The sequence below is a fragment of the Xyrauchen texanus genome, chromosome 38 (genome assembly GCF_025860055.1).
Source record: "Xyrauchen texanus isolate HMW12.3.18 chromosome 38, RBS_HiC_50CHRs, whole genome shotgun sequence".
Taxonomy (NCBI): Eukaryota; Metazoa; Chordata; class Actinopteri; order Cypriniformes; family Catostomidae; genus Xyrauchen; species Xyrauchen texanus.
In genome coordinates, this window is record NC_068313.1 from 19,501,090 (window position 1) to 19,523,272 (window position 22,183).

The 22,183-nt window shown below is 37.2% G+C and overlaps 1 protein-coding gene across 1 annotated transcript in view; it reads right to left on the reverse strand.

Annotated features, from left to right (window-relative positions):
- The window catches only part of LOC127631622 (serine/threonine-protein kinase SIK2-like), a 53,352-nt gene that overhangs the window by 18,570 nt on the left and 12,599 nt on the right, over positions 1-22,183 (reverse strand). The window contains exons 4-9 of the mRNA XM_052109885.1: positions 14,733-14,894; positions 8,547-8,671; positions 6,932-7,055; positions 1,222-1,436; positions 678-830; positions 440-598 (exon numbers count right to left, since the gene is read on the reverse strand). Coding sequence (XP_051965845.1) covers positions 440-598; positions 678-830; positions 1,222-1,436; positions 6,932-7,055; positions 8,547-8,671; positions 14,733-14,894 — 938 coding nt within the window. The remainder of the gene's footprint in view (positions 1-439; positions 599-677; positions 831-1,221; positions 1,437-6,931; positions 7,056-8,546; positions 8,672-14,732; positions 14,895-22,183) is intronic.

The window sequence follows — 22,183 nt, forward strand, 5'->3', positions numbered from 1 at the left end:
AAGTGAACATTTGTAGTTAAAAAGTATAAGTATTGTTTTGTTTCTAAAAATAATCAATTGTTTGGGTTCAGAAGAACTTTATTTCTACTCTATTTGAGTAGAAGACTGGATTATTATGATCCACCCTAAATATGCATTTTGGACTGTCAAAAATGGAGTACATTCACTTGCATTGTTTAAAGGAGCAGGCCGGAAATGAAATCTTAAACATCTTAAATTCTGATGAAGAAAGAAACTCTTGGATGGCCAGAGGGTGAATAAATTATCAGCAAATAACATTTTTTGGGTGATCTATTCCTTTAAGCTGCCCTGAGCATGTGCACGGTAAATTTGTATAAACTTTTCATTATTTTGCATAACTAACCTTTTAAGAGATAAAAACCAATGGGCAATTCACAAGCTCACTTCTGTAACCGTAACTAATCAATCTCTCACTTACTTTGGGAGTTCCAACCTCCTCCTCCATGAGGCTGTGCTCAGCAGCACAAGAGGACTGTGGGAATGTGAATGGGTCTGCGGAGGTTTGAGGCACCGCCGGGGAGCGCAGGAGCCATACGTTCTGAGGCAGGAGGCTCACATGAGGAGCAGCGCTACTCGCCTGCAGCACAGAAAATGAGATTCGCAATCATGCAATGTTTTGACAAACATAATTTTTCATCAAAATTGATGAGAGCTACCTTGACAACGGTCTGCTCGGCGATTGTACTGGGTCGTCTCTGACGGGCATCGAGACGTTGTTCAACAGGAAAACTGCAGCGGTGTGCCTTTAACCTCTCAACCAGCAAATAGTAGATAGCAGCAAAATGATTGTAACTCTTATTCTGAAGAGACTGCAGAAGGGATGGAAAAATGAATATATGAATAAATAACTGAATATGAAAAAAAAATTAGCTGACAGATTTTCTTAAAGGGGCCACATCCTACACTTTTGAAGTCTATTTGTAATGTTAGTCAAGGTTTATACATTTGCCTTTAATTTCCAAACTTTTTCTGACTCTCAGAATGTAAAATGTTTGCTAAAGTACTTTTGAAGCTTCTACAATATGTATATGCAGGTATATACTGTATCCAAATGAAAAAAAATTAAATAAAAATAAATATATATACATATATGCACAGGGATATACTGTATGCAAATGATCCCTGCGATGATTGGCTAACCCAGTCTAAATTTAACCCAATTTAATTAGTTTAAAAAGTCATTTGTGGATGAGACCTTACCTCTACAGTCTTGTGCTGGTCAATGCCCAGACTGTGCATTAATCTGAGCACCTGTTCGCTGTATTCTCCCACTCCAGCCTCTGCAGTTGGCTGATATAACATCTGCCTCTGCACTGGTACCTCCATAACCATCCACTTGTGCTGCTTTATTTGTCCTATAGACAGACGTTTAGAAGGGTCCAACACCAACATCCGCCTGATTAGATGTTCACAGTCTGCATATGAAAGTGGAACAGACAGTGACAGTAAGATGAACATAACACATCCTCTACATTAAAGGAATGTTTCAGGTTCAATACAAGTTAAGTTCAAATAACATCATCTGTGGGATAATGTTGATTAATGCAAAACACTATTTTAACTCGTCCCTCTCTTTTATTTAAACATACTTATTTTTGTTATTGGGTGTTAACATGATTACAGTTTCATAAAGTTGCTTACTAATGTTATCAGTGTAAAGTTATATCCTACAACGAAACTTTGTAATCACAGTGTTGAATAGAACTTTACACAGATAAAGTCAGTAAGCAATTTTGTCTCCATAAAATCGTGTTTACCCATATAATGTTGATTTCGTGATTCGCGTGATTCTTGTGACTTCTCAAACCCTGTGTAGCAGGCATCATTTTGGTCTCTTTTGAAAGGAGACACTTGGACGTTTGTTGTTAAATAATTGTTAGAAATGCTCAAATTTATTGTAAAATGATCAGCTATTTTTCCCTCATATTTAAATGAATTAATATGACACTGACCATGTTGATGCATAGAAACAATGGAGCAAAGCCACAAGTCAGATAAAGTTCTATTTAAAATATGCTAATGATATATTTTAATCTTAGTCTTGTGATTCTGGCCGTTAGCACCGTTAGCATTAGCGCCTAAATACAGAATAGTAAATATTCTAAAATAAACATTATCTTGTGCATATATTTTACTTCCAATCATAATAGAGTTGTTATAGCAATGTGTTTTAATGATCTCATGTGGATTCCAATCATATAATGAGGCAGAAAGCAGATTATTGGCAGGTGAATATGATAGAAGATGTGCAGCTCTACAGAACTGTCAGTAATCATATACAAATACCAGAGACTGCATGGAAATAACAGACAAACCATATATTTTGTAATCGTCTATTTATTTACAATAAGTCTCAGCAGACAATTGATTAGTTTTATGCTTGATATGTAATTTATCCAACTATGGGATGGGAAAGTCCCTGGTATGTGAAGACTGATGTATGCATGATGGCATAACTTTCTCTTTATCTTCACCATATTTATAAATTAATTGTGCAACTTCTAGCTTTGTGGAGGTTTGAAACATCAGCATATGAAATTATTAAAGCGTGTCAGTGGATCATATCGCATTTGAGGAAAATGGACATAAATAATAATTCTTTATGAATTAAATATGAAAATATATAAAAATGTCCATAAATGTGCACACTGTTGGACTAAATGTTTTATTGGATGTTGTTCACTGAAGCCTGCTAGGTCGTTTACATCACTGAATAGGTATGTGCGTCTTTATAAAGGTTTCATTTTCAGAAATCTCGCTTTGATATTTTGATATGTTGATATAAATTAAGAAATTACTCAGGCAGCAACATTTCTATTGTGAAACATTTGCTAAATATCAAAGCTGAAGTATTAGACCTTTCTTATGATGTATATAGTTTGTCACGATTAAATAAAAATTTAAATGTTAATAGTATACAGTTAATGCAAACAATATCGATCATTAGATCGCCAGATATCCCTGCCAGTGAAGAAGTTTTATTGTTGTTTTTATGAAAAGAGGGGAGTCGCCGCAATAATATTTTGTGGTAATCAACATTATGCCACAAATGGTGTTGACTGAACTTGTATTGAACCCAGAAAAGTGTCGCAGGAGACATCAGAACTTCGTTAGAGGCTAACATTCATCGCAAAGGCAATTCATCGGCTGTCTGTGATCATGTCGCACTACTAAGCTATCAAATACTACAGATTTTGCCACAAGAAATCGTTTGACTCCCGGAATTTCTCTCGTGAAGCGTTCAAAATCGTTGAAAAGAAATTCATACAGTGATCATGCTTAAAAGGTTTGAAAAAAGATCAATGTTTAAGTACTTTTTTTTTTACTTAACAGCTGGATGAATTTTATGCTGTCTTTCTGTGATTTTTGGAGCTTCAAAAGAGAAATCTCCATTCACTTTTAAGGATCTACTGAGTGGAGATATTTTTCTTCAAATGTGTCCTGGTGAAGAAAGAATGTCATACACACCTGGACTATCATGAGGGTGAGTATATGATGAAAGAATTGTAATTATTTGGGTGAAATATACCTTAAAGATTCATTGCAAAGTCAAGTGATTGGGAAATGCGCCAAGCGATCAAAGACTGACAATATAGCAATACAACAAATGAAATCTTTCACAATTTGCTGTGCTCTGTGTAACTGGTCTAAGACGGCAAATTCAGCGACAAGCTATGATAATGTCATACTAAGCTATCAAAGACTACTTATTTTGCCCTACAACAAAATATATCTCATGAAATTTGCACTGCAAAATTGTGGCCAAAAACATACAGTGTGCACCTGCACCATGCTCAATGTTCATTGCAAAGGTTATTGTTCGGCCATCAGTGATCATGTCACACCAGAGAAAGTATAGGATGAGACGGGTCACTGGGAGCAATAAGAGAGTCCTGTCCTTGTCTGTACTTGGCTAGTAAAGTGAGAATCTCTTGGCGAGAATCTCTGTATAATCTTACCCTGAAAGGGTCACTGTGTGTTTGCCTCACGGTAAACACTGCGCCATCTGAGACATACTCTTTGGCTTGCTAGTCAAAAGTGGTGACAGCATGTACCATCAACTGCTTGGGACGAGATTGTGGAACAGTCTGTCTACAAACCCCAACTGAAAAAAACCCAACAAATCCAGCACTGTTGAGGAGAGAGGACTTCAGGGACCAGGATGACACAAACTCAAAACACATAATCTCATCCAAGAATGCACAAGGTCTTTTGTCTGCCACATATGCCCTTGTCTAATGACCGCATCTGACTCAGCTGGGCTGAATGAAATTGACGTCAGAGGGCTGTGTGTTACAGGGCTTGATGTGGGTGTGCTCACTGCTCCACTATTCTCCTGTTGACCGTGGGACTCAGGACTCACTCATCCTGTTTGTGTGCTGTATTTACGGTTAATGGAGAGCCTGTGAGACACTAGAGCAAACAGGGGGAGTCACAGTAACACTCCTTGTGCTAGAACTCAGCGGAATGACCTCCTGCTCAAAACATCCTCCTCCTTTCAGCACAGGGAGTAAGAGAATCTCATCACCAGATTCATATGGCACTAGTGAACAATTACAAGGTTGCATGAAGAAATCATTACACTTAAATAGAGCTGTGAGGAAATGTTTGTGAAACCCAGGAAATATCTTGATTTCTGCATTAGTGGTTCCTCAGATGCAAACTGACCTGAAATCATCATTGAGCATATCGTTTTACAGTATCATAAGTAAGCCACTGTCACAAAACCTGCAAAGTTACAATATGATGTCATGTTTTTAGGCTTCTGTTTTTTTTTTTTTTTTTTTTTTTTTAAATAAATAATAAAATCACATATAACAACAATGCAAACATGCAGCATTGAAAACTGTATTCTTTGTATTGAGCCAAGAGGTCAATCTGTGACATTTAGTTCTTCGTCACATGTCTTCTCATCATACAAATCCGCAGTTAGGCGTATTTAACTTTGGTACAAACAGAACACAAAATTTTGGTAACACTTTCTATGAAGCCCATATTTATAATATATAATAATTGTAAAGGTGTTTGAAGCACTCTAAAACTGATATATCCCTATGTTTTGAACTATGCAAAACGAACCAATTTCTTTCAGTTTTAGATGCTGTAGAATCTCATTTCATCATGATCCTCATGATCCTCACTGTTCAAAGCAGTTCCATGCCATTTCACTCAATCCATCATGTTATGGTATGAAGTGTTTTGTTTTCTCAGTGTATAATTATCATGAAGATCAACTTTTTCCTACAGAACACTGTTCCAGTAGTACTGTGACCTCCTTTGTTAAATCTCTGGGGAGGTTAAACAGAACCTGACCTGATAAACTTGACTGAACTGTGACTGACCTCAAGCTCAACACTCTATAGGTCTGTATGTAACCACCTGAATAAAACTTGTGATTAGGATGACTGAGATGAAGATCAGATCACATTCTAGGAGTCATTTCAACAGATATCCAGAAAATTCTAAAATGTTCACAGACTTATTTTCTCACAACTGTTTGTAAATACAGGATTAGCACAAAAATTTATATTTACATGGAAGAATGTCTAGTGCAGGAACACTGCATTTTTAGATGCCATATCAACTTAAAAATGAACTTCAACCTTTACTGTTAAAACGTTCTCGAGACACGCGTTCGGTTCTTTTTTTGTGCCATGCCCAGCTTTTGAAGCGCAAGAACGCCTTTGTTCTAAACTGCCCCTAAGTATATCTAAATAAATGAGAGTTTTCCTACATGTTGTAGAAGATACTGCCATTACAGTGGAAACAAATTCCAGAATGTTCCGTCTTGTCTCGAGTCCTCAGTAAAATAGCTTGTATAATTCTAGAAATGCACTCTTCCTTCATGGGTAACATTGTGACTTCCCTGTATCGACAAATAAACCAAAATTCCCTAAATGCCAAACCAGGCTCTCATAATCTCTGCCTGTGTTGTATTCGCTGTATGGTGTTTAGTGGGTGCTATGAATCTTGGCTGAATATATGCTAAGGTGGAGTGAGTACACTGCAGGGGTGAAATCCTGTGTGATGAGAGTATTTAAAAAGGAAATGTAAAGGAAAAGCACACACTGTTCTTCTAATTTGGAGGAATGGTGCTCAGCTTCACTTGGAGGCCTGTAAGTGCTTGAATTACAATCGAAAATTCTCAACGTGGCTTAATTGTTTAAATGTCCAGAACAAAGCAAGCTGACCCCTACCACTGGACCCCTTCCTCCCAAATCAGGGGCCATCCTGGCTGGAGTAGTAGGTTAATGTGTGTTCGCTCTTCCTTGGGTAACTTGATCTGTGCTTAATCAGAGTAAGTAAAGCTTGTGTAGAATGACTAAATGTGACATTCTAACTCTTACAACAAACCGGCCCACCGCCCTCACCCTCTCAATGTCAGCTACGAACTGCCTCCCTGCCATCAAGATGGTCTTAACTGCCTTGCCTCACACACTCTCATCTTTCTCTCTCATTCAAAATCCTGCCATTCATGGCTTGCGTGAGTCTGCCTTAAAAAGTCAGTGGAGTGATTATTGACTGCTGTGTTTACTCAACGAGGGTAGAGATTCATTTCAAAGAGTCATGAGAATATGTGCAAAACAACAGATTTTCAAAATCAATGATGCATTTTTAAAAGTTGGACTAAATTTACCTCAACACGCTTTCGAGAAAAAGACTTGATAAACTAACCAACCTTGCTCGTTGGACCATTAGTCGATCATTGTGACCCATCCCTACTTCAAAGGTTTGCTCAAGGTCTCCAAGCTAGAGCCATTTCCCTTTATATAGTCCAGACGCACACAAACTGTAGCCAAGCAGTTATGGAATGTTTTACTTGACCAGGCTTGAGTTTCGTGCAAAAACAGCAACCGCCACCAGAAAAGCTTTCTTGTTGGCGGCTTCATGGGCAAGGAGAAAGTCTCACCTTCTGTCATGAAGTAAGGGATACGGAATCGGCCCTCCAGAACACGCTGTCGCAGGATGGGGAGAGAGGGGCCATCGAAGGGCAGGGCCCCACACACCAGCACGTACAGGACCACCCCCATACTCTGCAGGAACACACATACTGCATCAGTTCAATAGTTAATGGTGAAAATAAATATTTTCAATTTCCCACTGATCAAAATCTAGTGACATCTATATGAGGGCCAAAGACAAAAGAGCCTAATTCTTAATTTTTTTTCGGCATAATTTCCGGTTGTACCTTGCGTTCTTACAGGAATTTAAGCTCTGAAGAGAATCACGGCGTTCACATAAGAAGGGTTCTACCTTTTAAACACCTAGACAGAGCGCAACTGAATGGAATGGAGCATTGGGGTCATGAGATGCATTTGTAGATTTTAACTAACTCAAGTGATTTAACTACTTTTATAGTATTATTAACATAACATACCATCTTAAATTGCAACCCTTAAGACGCAAGGTGCTGAAAAAAGAAAGATGCGATGCAAAGGCCAAAGACGTCCCTCTGACACATATGCACAACGTTAAAAAATATTTATACTTTTTTTTAACCATGTTACGATTTTAGAATTTAGTATATTTATTATAATCTTATATTTATTCTAGCTACCCTATCCTGTTTATCCTTTTTATTTGAAATATTAAAACCTGATACTCATGGCGCAAGATTATGAAAAAAGCAAGATGCGAAAAATGTCCGCCTGACACGCATGTACAACAATTCAAAATGTTCATACAATCTTTTTACTACATTACTATTTTGTATGTATAAAATAGTATATTTATTAATATTTTATATTTATACTATTTTTATCATGAAATCATAAAACCCTATGCTCATGGGGCAAGATGCTGAAAAAAAGCGAGATGTGAAGCAATGGCCAAAGAAATCTTTTTTGTATAACATTGTATATTTAGTATTATTTTAGATTTATACTATTTTTACATGACATGCCATGTTAAAATGTGACTCATTGCACAAGATGCTAAGAAAAAGCAAGATGGGAAGCACCAGCCAAAAAAAGAGGGTTCCCCATCCTTACTTTACTGGTCCTTTGTGATAACAGGATAAGAAATAATAAAAATAGATTTTTATAGGGATTGCACTCACAAAGAGTGAAATATTTTAGAGCTTTCAGCATAGCTAGCAAAAAAAAACCTGATGACTTTTATTGGCCTGGAAATCCCATTTCTAAAATTCAGTGTTCTCATGACTATGGGAACCCTGTTAAAATAAAAATAGCGCATAGTACGAGTACCGGTACTTTATCTCTATCCTTAACGAGTGATCAGTTCAGTGAAGATGCACAAAGTCTAACTGTGCAAATGTACAGGTGCATACACTTAATGGCAGTTTATACAGAGCAATAGAGCTTTCACATGATCTGATGTCTATCTTTCTCACACGGACCACAGGGTGTTTGGTTTGTGCTTTGACGTCAGCCAAGCTATCAAAGGTTGAATAGGTGGTGACACAAACAACCGTCAGCTGACTCACTAATCATTTACAGTCAAACACTGCAGTGTGAACCTGCACAGACACACTTGCTTGTTAGATCATTGCAGAACTGTATTACCCAGATGTCTAGCTGGGGTCCCTCATACTGCTGTCCCTCAAAAACCTCCGGGGCTGCATATGGAGGACTCCCGCACCATGTGGCCAGGGGCTTTCCTGGCTGGAAGAAGTTTCCAAAGCCAAAATCTGCAAAGAAAGAGAAAGAGGCCTTTCTGAGATAAAAATGAAGCAGACAGGCTTGGCTATGCTTGTGCTCAGAGGAATAGATCACTAACTTAGGGGGACAATACAGGGGAAGTTTTCTTTACAACATTGATTATATTTTACTGACAGGTCAATGTTTTCTCATAGGGATATGTCGCCTCTGGGTTAAAGAGCTAAAGAGTTTTTTTATTGTACTTCTCTGTAGTAATATTAATAGACTTATACAATAAAGTCTGTTGTATGTCATCGCACAACATTGTCCTCAAACAGTGTGTCAAACACAATGAGTCTAATCTGGCAAAGCCTCACTTTGAAGACATCCACATTAAAAACAAATAAACACAAAAATACTTTTAAGATTGACACATTTCAGTTTCATAAGAAAATTCCATCAAATTGAATGGAATAATCTTTAACAAAATAATATTGTATTCATGTAAATATTTAAAGTTTTATTTATTTGATTTTGTTAAAAATTACACAATTCAATTTGATGGAATTTTGTTATGAAATTGAAATGTATAAATCTTAAAATAAGCTAAAATATTTTTTGAGTGCAGGGACATCTTCAAACATTGTGTCACACATTCATTGTGTGAATTACGAGAAAAGATCACACTATATATATACACATGTAATGTCACTTAAAATGCCTGCTCCACTCTGTGACAGCCTATGGGCTTGGCACTATGCCACATGGCATCCACATTACTTGCCATACTCTGCTAGCAAATGTTGTATAACATGCCACACTGACAACAGCCAATGAAGGAACAGAGGGTAGCCTGAACAGTATCTGTAAAAGGGCTCAGTGGACCATGCTGGTATTAATGGGTTGGACGAGCTTTGCAAAATGCTCACAGATTAGATACAATGGCCACAACTGCCTGAAGTCATAGACTGTTGAGTGAGATTGCCAAATATGGTTCTGAGGCAAAGAAAAAAAAAACTGATGGGTAAAGGTCAACTTTCCTTAAAAGTTATTGCCTAGTATTTGTTTGCAAGTGCATGCTCATTGTTGGAAGGTGTTATGCTCAGACGTCTGCATGACTGATGACGGGATCCCCCGCCTGTGCTTTAATGTGGTGAAGTAAAATTTTATATTTCAGTGTATCACAACGTTTTACCTCACAATACTGTAATGATATTCTAAAAACAAGAATCAATATTTTTTGTAAAATGTTTCATTAAAGAAACTGACCATCACTCAGACCAACTGTGAAAGACGATGAAATAAAATAAGTAATCTATAACTTATTTATTTTGTAAGGATGTTCATACAGATCTTCCATATAGCTAGACAGCAAGGGTTTTCAAGTAATGATAAACATGCTGGAACAAAGGTACGCTATTCCCTCACATTGTATTTTTTTTTTACTGACACGCCTATGCTTCACGCTACTTCTATGGCTCTAAGATGAAGTAAAGCCGGAAGTTCAGCACTTGTTGCTAAAATACCGAAGTCCAAAAAAATTAATAAGAAGCAAGTGAGAAAAAGATTGCAATATAATCACAATACACTATATTTGAAGAAAGGGATCCACAAGATTAAGAGATTCATCTTTATTGTCATTGTGCAGAGTACAGGTACATAGCCAATGAGATGCAGTTGTTTTTCGCATATCCCAACTAAGCTGGGGTCAGAGCGCAGGGTCAGCCATGAAACAGTGCCCCTGGAGCAGATAGGGTCAAGGGCCTTGCTCAAGGCCCCAGCACTGGTATCTTGACAGTGCTGGGGATTGAACCCCCGACCTTTTGAACAGTAATCCAGAGCCTTAACTGCTGAGCCACCACTGGCCACAAAAGGTCACTCTGGTAGCAATGGGACACCAACAATGGGTCAACAATGGGTCTGTTCAAAATCTTATTGAGCTACCTTGCTGTCTTCTATGGCAGCAACCAAACTAAAATGAGGCTTCATAAGAGAAAGATTTGGAACACTTTACATAGGCAGCAACTCCATGTGTCATTCAAATATTGCTCCTCACATGCTGCACACTGGAAACTCGATTGTTTTTGTAAAATAGTCTGTTTTCTATCATATTAAATACATTTTTAGCAATACTTGTAATCAGTATATTTATAATAAAAATGTATCTTGCTTTTTCCGCCATCTTGGATTTTTTTTCCACCAAGCTCATCACGGTGCATTCTGGGATCTCCTGCCTGAGGAAGGATAATACATTAGAATTTAGCCAAAATGAGAAATATTAGGAGGCAGTATAATTAAGATACAGGAACAGCCTTTGGGTCGGGAGCACCTATGATGTCTTAAAATGCTGCCTCCATAGGCATCACACTAAGTTTTGGAACAGACCCCATATTATTCTACTGTGACTCAGATAATGATATACAGTTGAAGTCAGAAGTTTACATACACTTAGGTTGAAGCCATTAAAACACATTTTTTAACCAATCCACAGATTAAATATTAGCAAACTATAGTTTTGGCAAGTCATTTAGGACATCTAATTTGTGCATGACACAAGTCATTTTTCCAACAATTGTTTACAGACAGATTGTTTCACTTTTAATAGACTATACCACAGTGGGTCAGACGTTTACATACATTAAGTTAACTGTGCCTTTAAGCTTTTAATGTTGTCAAGCCTTTAGACAATTAGCTTCTGATAGGAGGTGTATCTGTGGATGTATTTTAAGGCCTACATTCAAACTCAGTGCCTCTTTGCTTGACATCATGGGAAAATAAAAAGAAATCAGCCAAGACCTTAGAAAAAAATATTATTGAACATAAGCTGTAACTGAATTTGTCAATATCCTAGAGAGGTTTATTATAAAGGCTTTTTTGAAGACACATCAATGTACACATGCATCAGACGGACACTTTTGGAGCATCTCACTTTGGTTGCGACACAAACACAGCATTTATTAGGTCGCTGTGTCAAGTTAAATGTAGTTTGAAACTTATAAACATATGCCTCGAAATGCTTGCATTCGAATTGCGCTTGGTCCAGTAGTGTTTGAATGCAAGAAAGGGGTCTAATCCTGTGCTATAGCTAGTTTCAAGTCTGCCCTAAATTTGGTTTGTTCTCTGTACAGCTACGTGTTGCCTAATACAGCTGGAACAGATGTATTAGGCGACACAAGGTAAGGAAACTTTTTTCAGGAGGAAGGAAAATTATGTGGATATATTGAAGTAACTTTTCAAGACATCAGCCAGGAAGTTAAAGCCTGTCGTAAATGGGTCTTACAAATAGACAATGACCCCAAGCATACATCCATAGTTGTGGCAAATTGTCTTAAGGAAAACAAAGTCAAGGTATTGGAGTGGCTATCATAAAGCCCTGACCTCAAGCCTATAGAAATTTTGTGGGCAGAACTGAAAAAGTGTGTGCGAGCAATGAGGCCTACAAACCTGACTCAGTTACACTGTCTGGAGGAATGGGCAAAATGTCCAGCAACTTATTGTGAGAAGCTTGTGGAAGGATACCCAAAAAGTTTGACCCAAGTTAAACAATTTAAAGGCAATGCTACCAAATACTAATAAAATTTATGTAAACTTCTGACCCACTAGGAATGTGATGAAAGAAATAAAAGCTGAAATAAATCATTCTCTCTACTATTATTCTGACATTTCACATTCTTAAAATAAAGTAGTGATCCTAACTGACCTAAGACAGGGAATGTTTTCTACTATTACATTTCATGAATTGTGAAAAACTGAGTTTAAATGTATTTGGCTAACTGCATAAGTTCAACTGATTCCCACCACTACATTGCGTGGAAAGGCATACCCATAATTCTTACATGAACAATGCGACTAAACTACTCACTAGTGATTTATTAGGATGGGTTTGGTCATTTGGGGTGAAATTATTAATGGAATGTATAATCAGCTGATTTTTTTGTGATTTCCAATGAGTAGTGAGAGATTAGGAGACATTTTGTGGCCTCATAAAACAAAGACATGAAGCTCAAGAGAAAGATGAAAAGCCATAGGGGGGTTGCATTGTCACTGTGATGTAAGAAGCCGGGATGATGAGTCCATATCAGTTGAGCTGACCCACTTCATGGGTTGAATGCTAAACAGGGAACTGACGTCAATGCTCCAGGCAGTTCAGAGACTCAACATTCAATACAGAAATCACTCAATCTCATCTGGCTGCAAAGCTTAAAGGGATCGTTTGCACCAAAATTTAAAATCAGTTTATCATTTATTCCCCCTCATGTTGTTACAAAGCTGTTTGATATTCCATCTTCTGTGGAACACAATAGGAGATGTTAGGCAGCATGTTAGCCCCAGTCTCCACTTTCATTGCTTCTTCCATTAAATTCAAAATTGATACATTGAAAAAAAATCTCCTTTTGTGTTCCACAGAAGAAATAGTCATACAGCTTTGGAACTACATGGCAGTGACAGAATTTATATTTTTGCGGGAACTATCCCTTTAATTCCTGAAGTTTGGGACAGTTGCTATTCCAATATTTTCATCCAGGCAGAGCTGATCTTTGTGTTGCTTAAATAAAAGCTTTTACTGAGGTCAATAGCTGTGGATCTCTTAATTTTGTTACGCTGTGAACATGCGTAATGTACAATACAGTGCATTGGATTTCAGGTTGTTTGTGTAACAATCTCTCGGGATCCAATAATACATTTTTTGGTAGGGTTTCCTAATAATTTCCCACCTCTGGGAGCTCTCCCACTCCTACAGGTTTGCTCATTTGAGAGACACAATCCAACATGAATTATGAGAAAACAGATGAAGCAAATACAATTCAGTGCACTCTTGTTTCATACTTTCTCATTTTAATCTGTCATAAATTTATGATGCACTGACTTGCAAGGAAATTAAGCATACAGCATTGTATTACTAGAGTTCAGGACTGGGAATCGAGTCTGACTTAAGTCACATTACTCATGACTCATGACTCGTGTTGGACTTGAACAATAATGACTCAGACTTGGAATCAAGCTTTAAGTGCCTTCTGACTTGGAGGAGAGGACTTGTTACAACCTACGGTTTACAAACAAATGATCTGTTCCACCACTTCCGGGTTCTTTTGCCAGCCGAGAAAAGAACTGCGTTCAATGTGCACCTTGCTTAATTTTAACAGAAAATGCCCCCAAAGACATCTAATGATGTCTTACACTTATCGGTATGCCCAAAAATGACAGAAACTTTATGATGTTCTGCAATGACGGAAAAATCCAGCAGGACGCACCGGCGCATCCGTCGACCCCAGAGGGTTAAAACACCCTGTTTGCTACAGATTATTGCAGAGTTAGGCTTCTTTAAATTTCCATTAGGATCATTGGGTCAGGAAAAAACTTTGGCATTATCTATGATATTTCATGGATCAACATCATTGTTATCGTGTCTTCTCTATTAAACCCAATTGACCTGCACCACAGCTGCTGTTGAACTTTTGTACTTTTCAGGAAGGAACAACTTGGACTTGGAATACTTTTGAAACAGTGAGTATAGGAACGTTTATGGATTGGCCCCATTCACTTCCACAGTACAAATGCTGTCAACTGAGATTAACTTGAATACTGAATATTTCTTTAATAGATAAGAGTTTCACAGTATAATCTGCTTTATCAAAATTTCTTCTTTTAATTATGACACAGGCACAAAATTGTTTTGAAGTAGCACATAAAAGACGGATGACCTTTCTTTGAGTGACCATAGCTCCAGCCAGTTTATGACAGCCTGACAGTGCATTGGTGTGAGGAATAAAAGAAAAAGGACCTTCAACAGAGACTTGTGGGACTTCTAAGCACATTAAGCTGTATGCACGCAAAAACAATTCTCCAAGAAGTTTATTTGAGAATTGTGCCTCCCATTAAACCACCATTACTAAAAATGTTAATGTTATGCCCCACTAATCGTCTAGTCAGTTGTTGGATGACAAGTTGATTAGTAGACAACCGTGGCACATCCCTAGACCCTATCAGAACAGACTTTTGACCAAAAAGCTGATTTGTCAAACACTGTGTTTGGAGAATAAACCTGATGATGATATCTTTGTGGATTACATGGGCTACAGTGAAGGAGAGTGTAATTTTGACAGTCTTTACCAGCAATCTTGATGTTCATGTGTCCATCTAACAGCAGGTTCTCTGCCTTCAAGTCCCGGTGAACAATATTACGATTGTGGCAGTATTCGACAGCCGACAGAATTTGCCAAAACTTACGCCGTGCCTCTGGTTCATTCAGCCGTCCGTGCTTGGCTAAATGATCTGAACAAAAAAAAGAAGATGGGGTTAACAAATATTAAATAAATAAATAAAAAACAATCACTTCTCTAAACTTTGCCCAATTAATTAATTGATTAATTAATCAATCAATTAATTAATTAACCATGAAAACACTTAATGATCATCCTAGAGAGTATTGGACTGGACAAAAATCTGTGTATTGCAAGAAAAGTCATCAATATTTTGGTCCATTATCCTAGATGAAAAATACATTTTAAGGTTAATTTTGGACATTTTTAGGATTACACTAGCTTAGACATGGCTTCAAAGCAACTTGAAAAAACTAATGGGGTCTTTAAAAAATCCCCACTCTAAACGGGTACTGTAGTTTAAACCTGTTGAAGCTCATTTACACCATTTACCCCACCCATGGCCCTGACGCCACTTTGCTTAAATTAGTTTACATTTACTATATAGTCTACCATCCAAAATTGTTAATAATGTTGACAAGTTATACATCTGAATAATTTGTCAACATTATTAACCTTTTTTGACTAGTCATTAGCATCAAAAGTTTAATATAGGGTACATAAATGGGTGACAATAAAATTTGACTGGACAACAACCATAACCACACGTTGTACCGGAAAAGGCTCCGGAGGTGTGGTGCGGCAAGGGGCAGAGATTGATGAGCCACGATAATGGAGGGTCTGTGGTGTGTGAGTAGGGTAAACATCCCCCCGGATGGTGTAATCATGCGGTCACCACACCCTAGAATGCTGGGTCAGCCCCTGGCCCTTGGCCCGTGGCCAAGCCTAACCTACAGTCCTCACACATTGCATTCCATACTCCACTGAGCTGGGCTGGCAAGAGTAAGCGTGTGTACATGCCAGTGTGTTTAAGGCATCCTTCTCTACACAAGTTGTTTTTCAAACAGCAGAAACACTCAAATACATTTATTTGCAAAGAGACCACATGTTGTGATCGCAGAATTGCCTTGTCTAACCTAGCATTACATCACAAATTATACCCGAATGAACAGTTGATGTGAAGCGTTTGTGTGAGAATTGGAAGGAAGACAAAATATTTAGGGCTACAATATAAAAACCACTTTGTGTCCACGTACTTATTTTAGAAAGTAGGTTAAGTCTATTTGGTGTTCACACTTTGTTGTTGTGACACCTATTTCACTGTGCACATACAGTATTAGTGACTAATTGTATAGCTTACTGTATAGTTGAAGTCATAAGTTTACATACACCTTAGCCAAATACATTTAAACTCAGTTTTAAACAATTCCTGATATTTAATTGCAAAAACATTCCCTGTCTTAGATCAGTTAGGATCACTACTTTATTTTAAGAATGTGAAATGTCAGAATAATAGAAGAATAATAATAAAGAATAATAGAAGAATTTCACCTTTTATTTCTTTCATCAAATTCCTAGTGTGTCAGAAGTTTACGTACATTTTATTAGTATTTAGTAGCATTGCCTTTAAATTGTTTAACTTGGGTCAAACATTTTTGGGTATCCTTCCACAAGCTTCTCACAATAAGTTGCTGGAATTTTGGCCCATTCCTCCAGACAGAACTGGTGTAACTAAGTCAGGTTTGTAGGCCTCATTGCTCGCAAACACTTTTTCAGTTCTGCCCACAAATTTTCTATCAGATTGAAGTCAGGGCTTTATGATGGCCACTCCAATACCTTGACTTTGTTGTCCTTAAAACATTTTGCCACAACTTTGGAGGTACGCTTGGGGTCATTGTCCATTTGGAAGACCCATTTGCGAAGAGCTTTAACTTCCTGGCTGATGTCATGAAAAGTTGCTTCAATATATCCACATCATTTTCCTTCCTCATGATGCCATCTATTTTGTGAAGTGCACCAGTCTGAGGTCTTGGCTGATTTCTTTAGATTTTTCCCATGATGTCAAGCAAAGAGGTACCTAGTTTGAAGGTAGGCCTTAAAATATATCCACCGGACACCCCTCCAATTGACTCCAATTAGCCTATCAGAAGCGAATTGTCTAAAGGTTTGACATAATTTTCTGGAATTTTCCAAGCTGCTTAAAGGCACAGTTAAATGAATGTAGGTAAAATTCTGACCCACTGCAATAGTGATATAGTCAATTAAAAGTGAAACAATCTGTCTGTAAACAGTTGTTTGAAAAACGACTTGCCAAAACTATAGTTTGCTAATATTATATCTGTGGAGCGATTAAAAATGAGTTTTAATGACTTCAACCTAAGTGTATGTAAACTTCTGACTTCAACTGTATGTATAGGGCTAATGTGTAAAAATATAGGATACACTTGAATTCTGGGCTCAGTAATAAGGATGGCTTGGCGCCAATGTGAGCGATGTAGATCATTTTATGTTTATTGGCCATACACATTTGTTTATATTGCATCAGATTTGCAAACGTAAAGCTGATGTGTTCATTTGATATTAAAATTCCTTGAATCCTAGCTTAAGTGAACTACAGCATAAATAAACCATTTGTAGGTTAATTTCACCTAAAAGTGTAACACTGTGTCACTACTAAAACACTCCAACAGTACGTTTGTTGGAGTGGCCTATCCAGTACGACGCAGCAACATTGGCGCGAGTTTGGGTTGGTACTATTGGTTTGTTTTTTGGAATCTGAAAACTGTTAAAAATTCAGTTTAATGTCGCTAGTAGCACATAAATGACACACTTTGGCTTTAAACTAGTGCTGTTGATTTACAGTGTTAATTCAGTGCAATTAATTATATTAAAAAATAATGCTTTCAAACATATTATGCAAGTAGGACCTGATTCAGCAGAGGGCAATATCCAAAACTATCAAAGTCTTTATAATAAACCTCTCTAGGATACTGACAAATGAAATAACTGTATGGACTGCTGTGTAGGCCAATGATAGGCTTATGTTTAATTATATGGAAATAAACAATATATTGCCAACTAAAGCCACTATTTGTATTGTATAATCAATTATTTACTCATCTCCCACAATTACTTAATGCATTTTAATAATCTGAATTATTATATTTGTACTATTCAACATAATTATTTCAATCTAACTATAATTTTTTAATAATTATATTGAATTACTGTTATTTGTTATCAGCAAATATTAATATATGTGCTAAATTTATATTAATTAATTGGCACATCAGTAATTCGATTAAACCATTTGAATCAATTAACAGCCCTACTTTAAACATTTTCTTTTCTGTGATATTGCAAATTCTGCTGATTTAAATATGTCATTAAATTAATGTTATCTAGTTCGCTAACGAAGATGATGTTTAGTCGATGTAGCGAAAAGGACTTCAGATAATCTTGGAAGCATCTGTTAAAATTAAAATGAAATCAGTAGATTTTGTATCATTGTTTTCAAGAAAATATATGACACATAAAAATACATGGCTGGAAATGCAATTCATAATTTTTTTGTGGTCCTGTCAAGAGCAACAAAAACAAAATTCTTACCGTTAAGCCCTGGAATAAATTATGACAAATGAAAAAAATTCTGTGCTAACATTGAGCCACGGCATTCAATTGTTCTTTGCAGTCCTCTATTTAACATCATAATACACACACACACATTTAAGTAAAGTAGACTTAAGAGATGGCTGGGAGAATTTAAAATACATTGAGAAAACTGACGTGGATCTGATTAGATACCGGGTGCAACATTCTGAAATTGTGCTCCGTTTTGACAAAACTTCTTTGGTGCCATGTTGCTAATCAAAAAACACACCTTATATTGGAATGACTCATATTCATCTCAATTGGCCAACAGGAATGAGCTCTCAGATAAGACGCACATACACTCTGCACTATACAACTCAACTGGCTGTAATCACCCCCATTTTAACAAACACTGCAGACTTTGGCCAACAGAACAAAATATCAGTTTGGTGCCAGCCTACCAGGCACCTTAGGCCTGTGTAAAATATGCTTGATGTGCACGTTCTCCATGTATTTATCCTTCTTCTTAGCCATGTGAGAGTGAACAGAAAATACATTACAGTAGCCCCAAAAAATATCTGGACACTTTAGCCACACTTGGAATTAGATAACAAGATATCAATCTAAGTGTGAGCTACAAACAATTGTCTATCTTTTTTCACTTTTCTGAGACATTATACCAATTACTTTTTCATATGGGTTGACAAATAATGCAGTTAAAAAAAAATTCTTTAAGATTTTAGGTTTTATAGACGAGTGTACACGTTTAAGCAATTAAACGTCAGAATTGCAATTCTGGTTAACACTTAAAGTACTTGAAATGGTATTTACATGGTACTTCAAATAATACCATAAAATAACCATGGTACATGACGCAAATGCGGTACATGTCAAAAAACCCATGGAACTACCATGGTATCATGTACAAAAAAAACATGTAAGTGGTTCTGCAAAAATACATAAAACTATTTTCAATAAACAAAATACAAAATTCTGCAGGTCTTAACACATGTAAAAACAACTGAGCATTTCGCTCTCTATTACTGCATACTTTGGAAAACAATGACTTTAAGAAACTAGGAGAAGAGTTTTCAAATGAAAATGGATCAGTGTTGATGTGACCCGAGTGAGAAATGCTCTAGATAAAAATTCTGCATTTTCACACATCCCCATCACTAATGCTAAATCCTAAAATTGACAGTCTAGAAAGAGAGCAGAGGGGTGTTGTATAATGCAAGGATCAAGAGGCTGAGGGCAGACACGGGTGTCAAGACTGATCAGACTCCTTTAACAAGTCCTCCCCTTTCAAATAGAACCTTCTCTCCAACTCTGGGTTTTTCTAAATTATGCATGGCCTATATTCCCCCACCCCCCCATTTCCAAAATTCTAATCAATGTCCCTTAGCTTTCACTCTCTCTCATGCTTTGCATGTTCATTCGGCAGCTCTTGCTTATTCGAGGTTGACCCAGTTTCCAGGTCCCTGTAAAGCTGCAGCTCCGCTCGGCTCTACGATGCTGGTGGAGCAGACAGGCTCTTGTGGCAGGCTTCTGTAGTCAAACTCCTCTACAGGGGAACGAACCCTGCACAATTTACAAAACCAAATGCTGCTCTATCGCTCACCTCTCGCCTTTTCCCCTGTGAAGATTAACTGATTGAAGTGAGTGCTTCTGTTATGTTAGTATAGCCACGTTCAGTCTGGATTACACTGAAAGAAACATAGCTACCAATGACAAGTGACTTGATCTGTTTGTTTGTTGCAAGCCTATATTACTTGAACTTAATGGGTTTAAATGGCCCAGTTCAATTTTAAAAAGTATGTTTCATAATTTGGGATCAACTGGAGACTTTTAACCTAGATAGCGATGACATGCTGTATAGTTTCCATAACAATCTTGTGCAACAGAATCACAATCGTTGGACAACCCAGCCTCTTAATATGTACTGTTCAGACAAAAATCATGCTGTATGGTAATCTAGATAAAGAATGGCATGTAAGTACTTGACGTGCTATGTCAGTTAAAAGGTCTAGTTCACCCAAAAATGTATTCTGTTTAATTTACTCATTGACTTTGTTTCATGTTGTTCCAAACCTGTATGACTTTCTTGGGCAACACAAAAATAGATTTTTAGCAGAATGTTAGGGACTGACACTGTCACCAACCATTCACTTGGATATAATCAGTTTTTTTTTTCTTCCATACAATGAAAGTGTATGGTGACTGAGGCTGTCATTCTGTCTAATATCTCATTGGGTCTTCAACATAAAAAAGAAAGTCATACAGGTCTGGAACAACATGAGCGTGAGAAAATTACGACATAATTCATTTTGGGTAAACTATACATTTAAAGTAACATGCCCTTTACATGTGCTATTATTTGTTTTTTTATTTGTCGGTATCGTTTACATGTGGTGATATTAGTGAAGGTTCTTGCTCATTAGGAGAATCTCGCTGTAATATGTTGATTGATTATGGTGATGGAAGATGTTGAGAAACAAATCGATTATCTGGAGTCATCGGAGAGGGAATTATCCGCTAATCCGCCCATGACCAAAGTTGATTTGGAACACATTCTTGGAAAGCTTGAAGTTCTTGAGAATAGATTCAAGGAGTGTAAGAAACATTTACATCAACAGAAGATCTCTTTTGCACTGATGTTTCCGACCAGACTGAGAATAGAAATGAAGGACGGTCACAAAGTATTCACATGTCCGAAACAAGCATAAAAGCACCAAGTCTTTCATACAATCAATGGGTGTTTCTCATGTAAGTGGATTGACTTGGGCGCCATTTTTGTTTCTTTTTGCGTTGGCTCCGCCTAGGGGCTGGAGTCTGTTCTGTGGAATAACACTTTTCCTTAAAGAAACTTTTGCACTGACGGAAAATTCTGAAGTTCCCAGCCAGATTGAGAATAGACACTCCTGTTGGCAGGGGTTTGATTTGTGGATTATTTCTATACATTCATTTCATTATTTCATAAAATATATTCTAGAATAGATTTTTTTTTTATATCCAAGTCCCTCATTTCATCTGTAGTTGATTGCTCATTTGGAAACATCTTCGTCTCAGATCACGCCATGGTGAGTTTATAGACTTTGCCGCATACAGAGGAAAATAAATCACCTTGTTGGTGCTTTAATGTATCCCATTTGCAAAACCCAGATTTCCAACAAATGTTAAAGACTGAAATCAGTATTTATATGGAGACCAACTGGTCCTCTGTATCCTCTGTGGGTGTGGCTTTGGAAGCGCTTAAGGTATTTCTAAGGGGTCGGATAATACAGTATGCCTCATTCATTAAAAAATACAAAAGCACAAGAACTCGTGGAGTTGGAAGGGAATATTAAAAGTGCAGAGGCAGAGATGAAGGGCCGTATATCGCCTGATGCCTCAGAGAATTGACCCAATTGAAATATAGATATAATGCTATTTTGTCATGGAAAGTGCAATTTTGTTTTTTCAGGGTAAGACTCATATTTTGAGTTGGGGGACAAAGCAGGGAAGCTTTTAGCTAGATATATAAAGCAGAGGGAGTCTTTTCTACCATTCCCTGTGTGAAATTTTCTGGTGGTGAAAAATTCACCTCAGCCAGTGATATTAATAATGCTTTTAAGGAATTCGATCTTGATCTATATAGTTCCACGTCTTCATCTACTGATGAAGATATTAGAAAGTTTGTGGATCAATTAGAACTCCCTAAACTGACGACTGAGCAAAAAAACTATCTTGATTCTGAGATAACCTTGGAGGAGCTTGACGAGGTAATCAAGTCCATGCCTATTGGCAAGGCTCTGGGGCCAGATGGTTTTGCAGCTGATTTTTTAAAAATCTTATGCTACAGAATTGGGTCCACTTTTGCTAGAAGTTCAC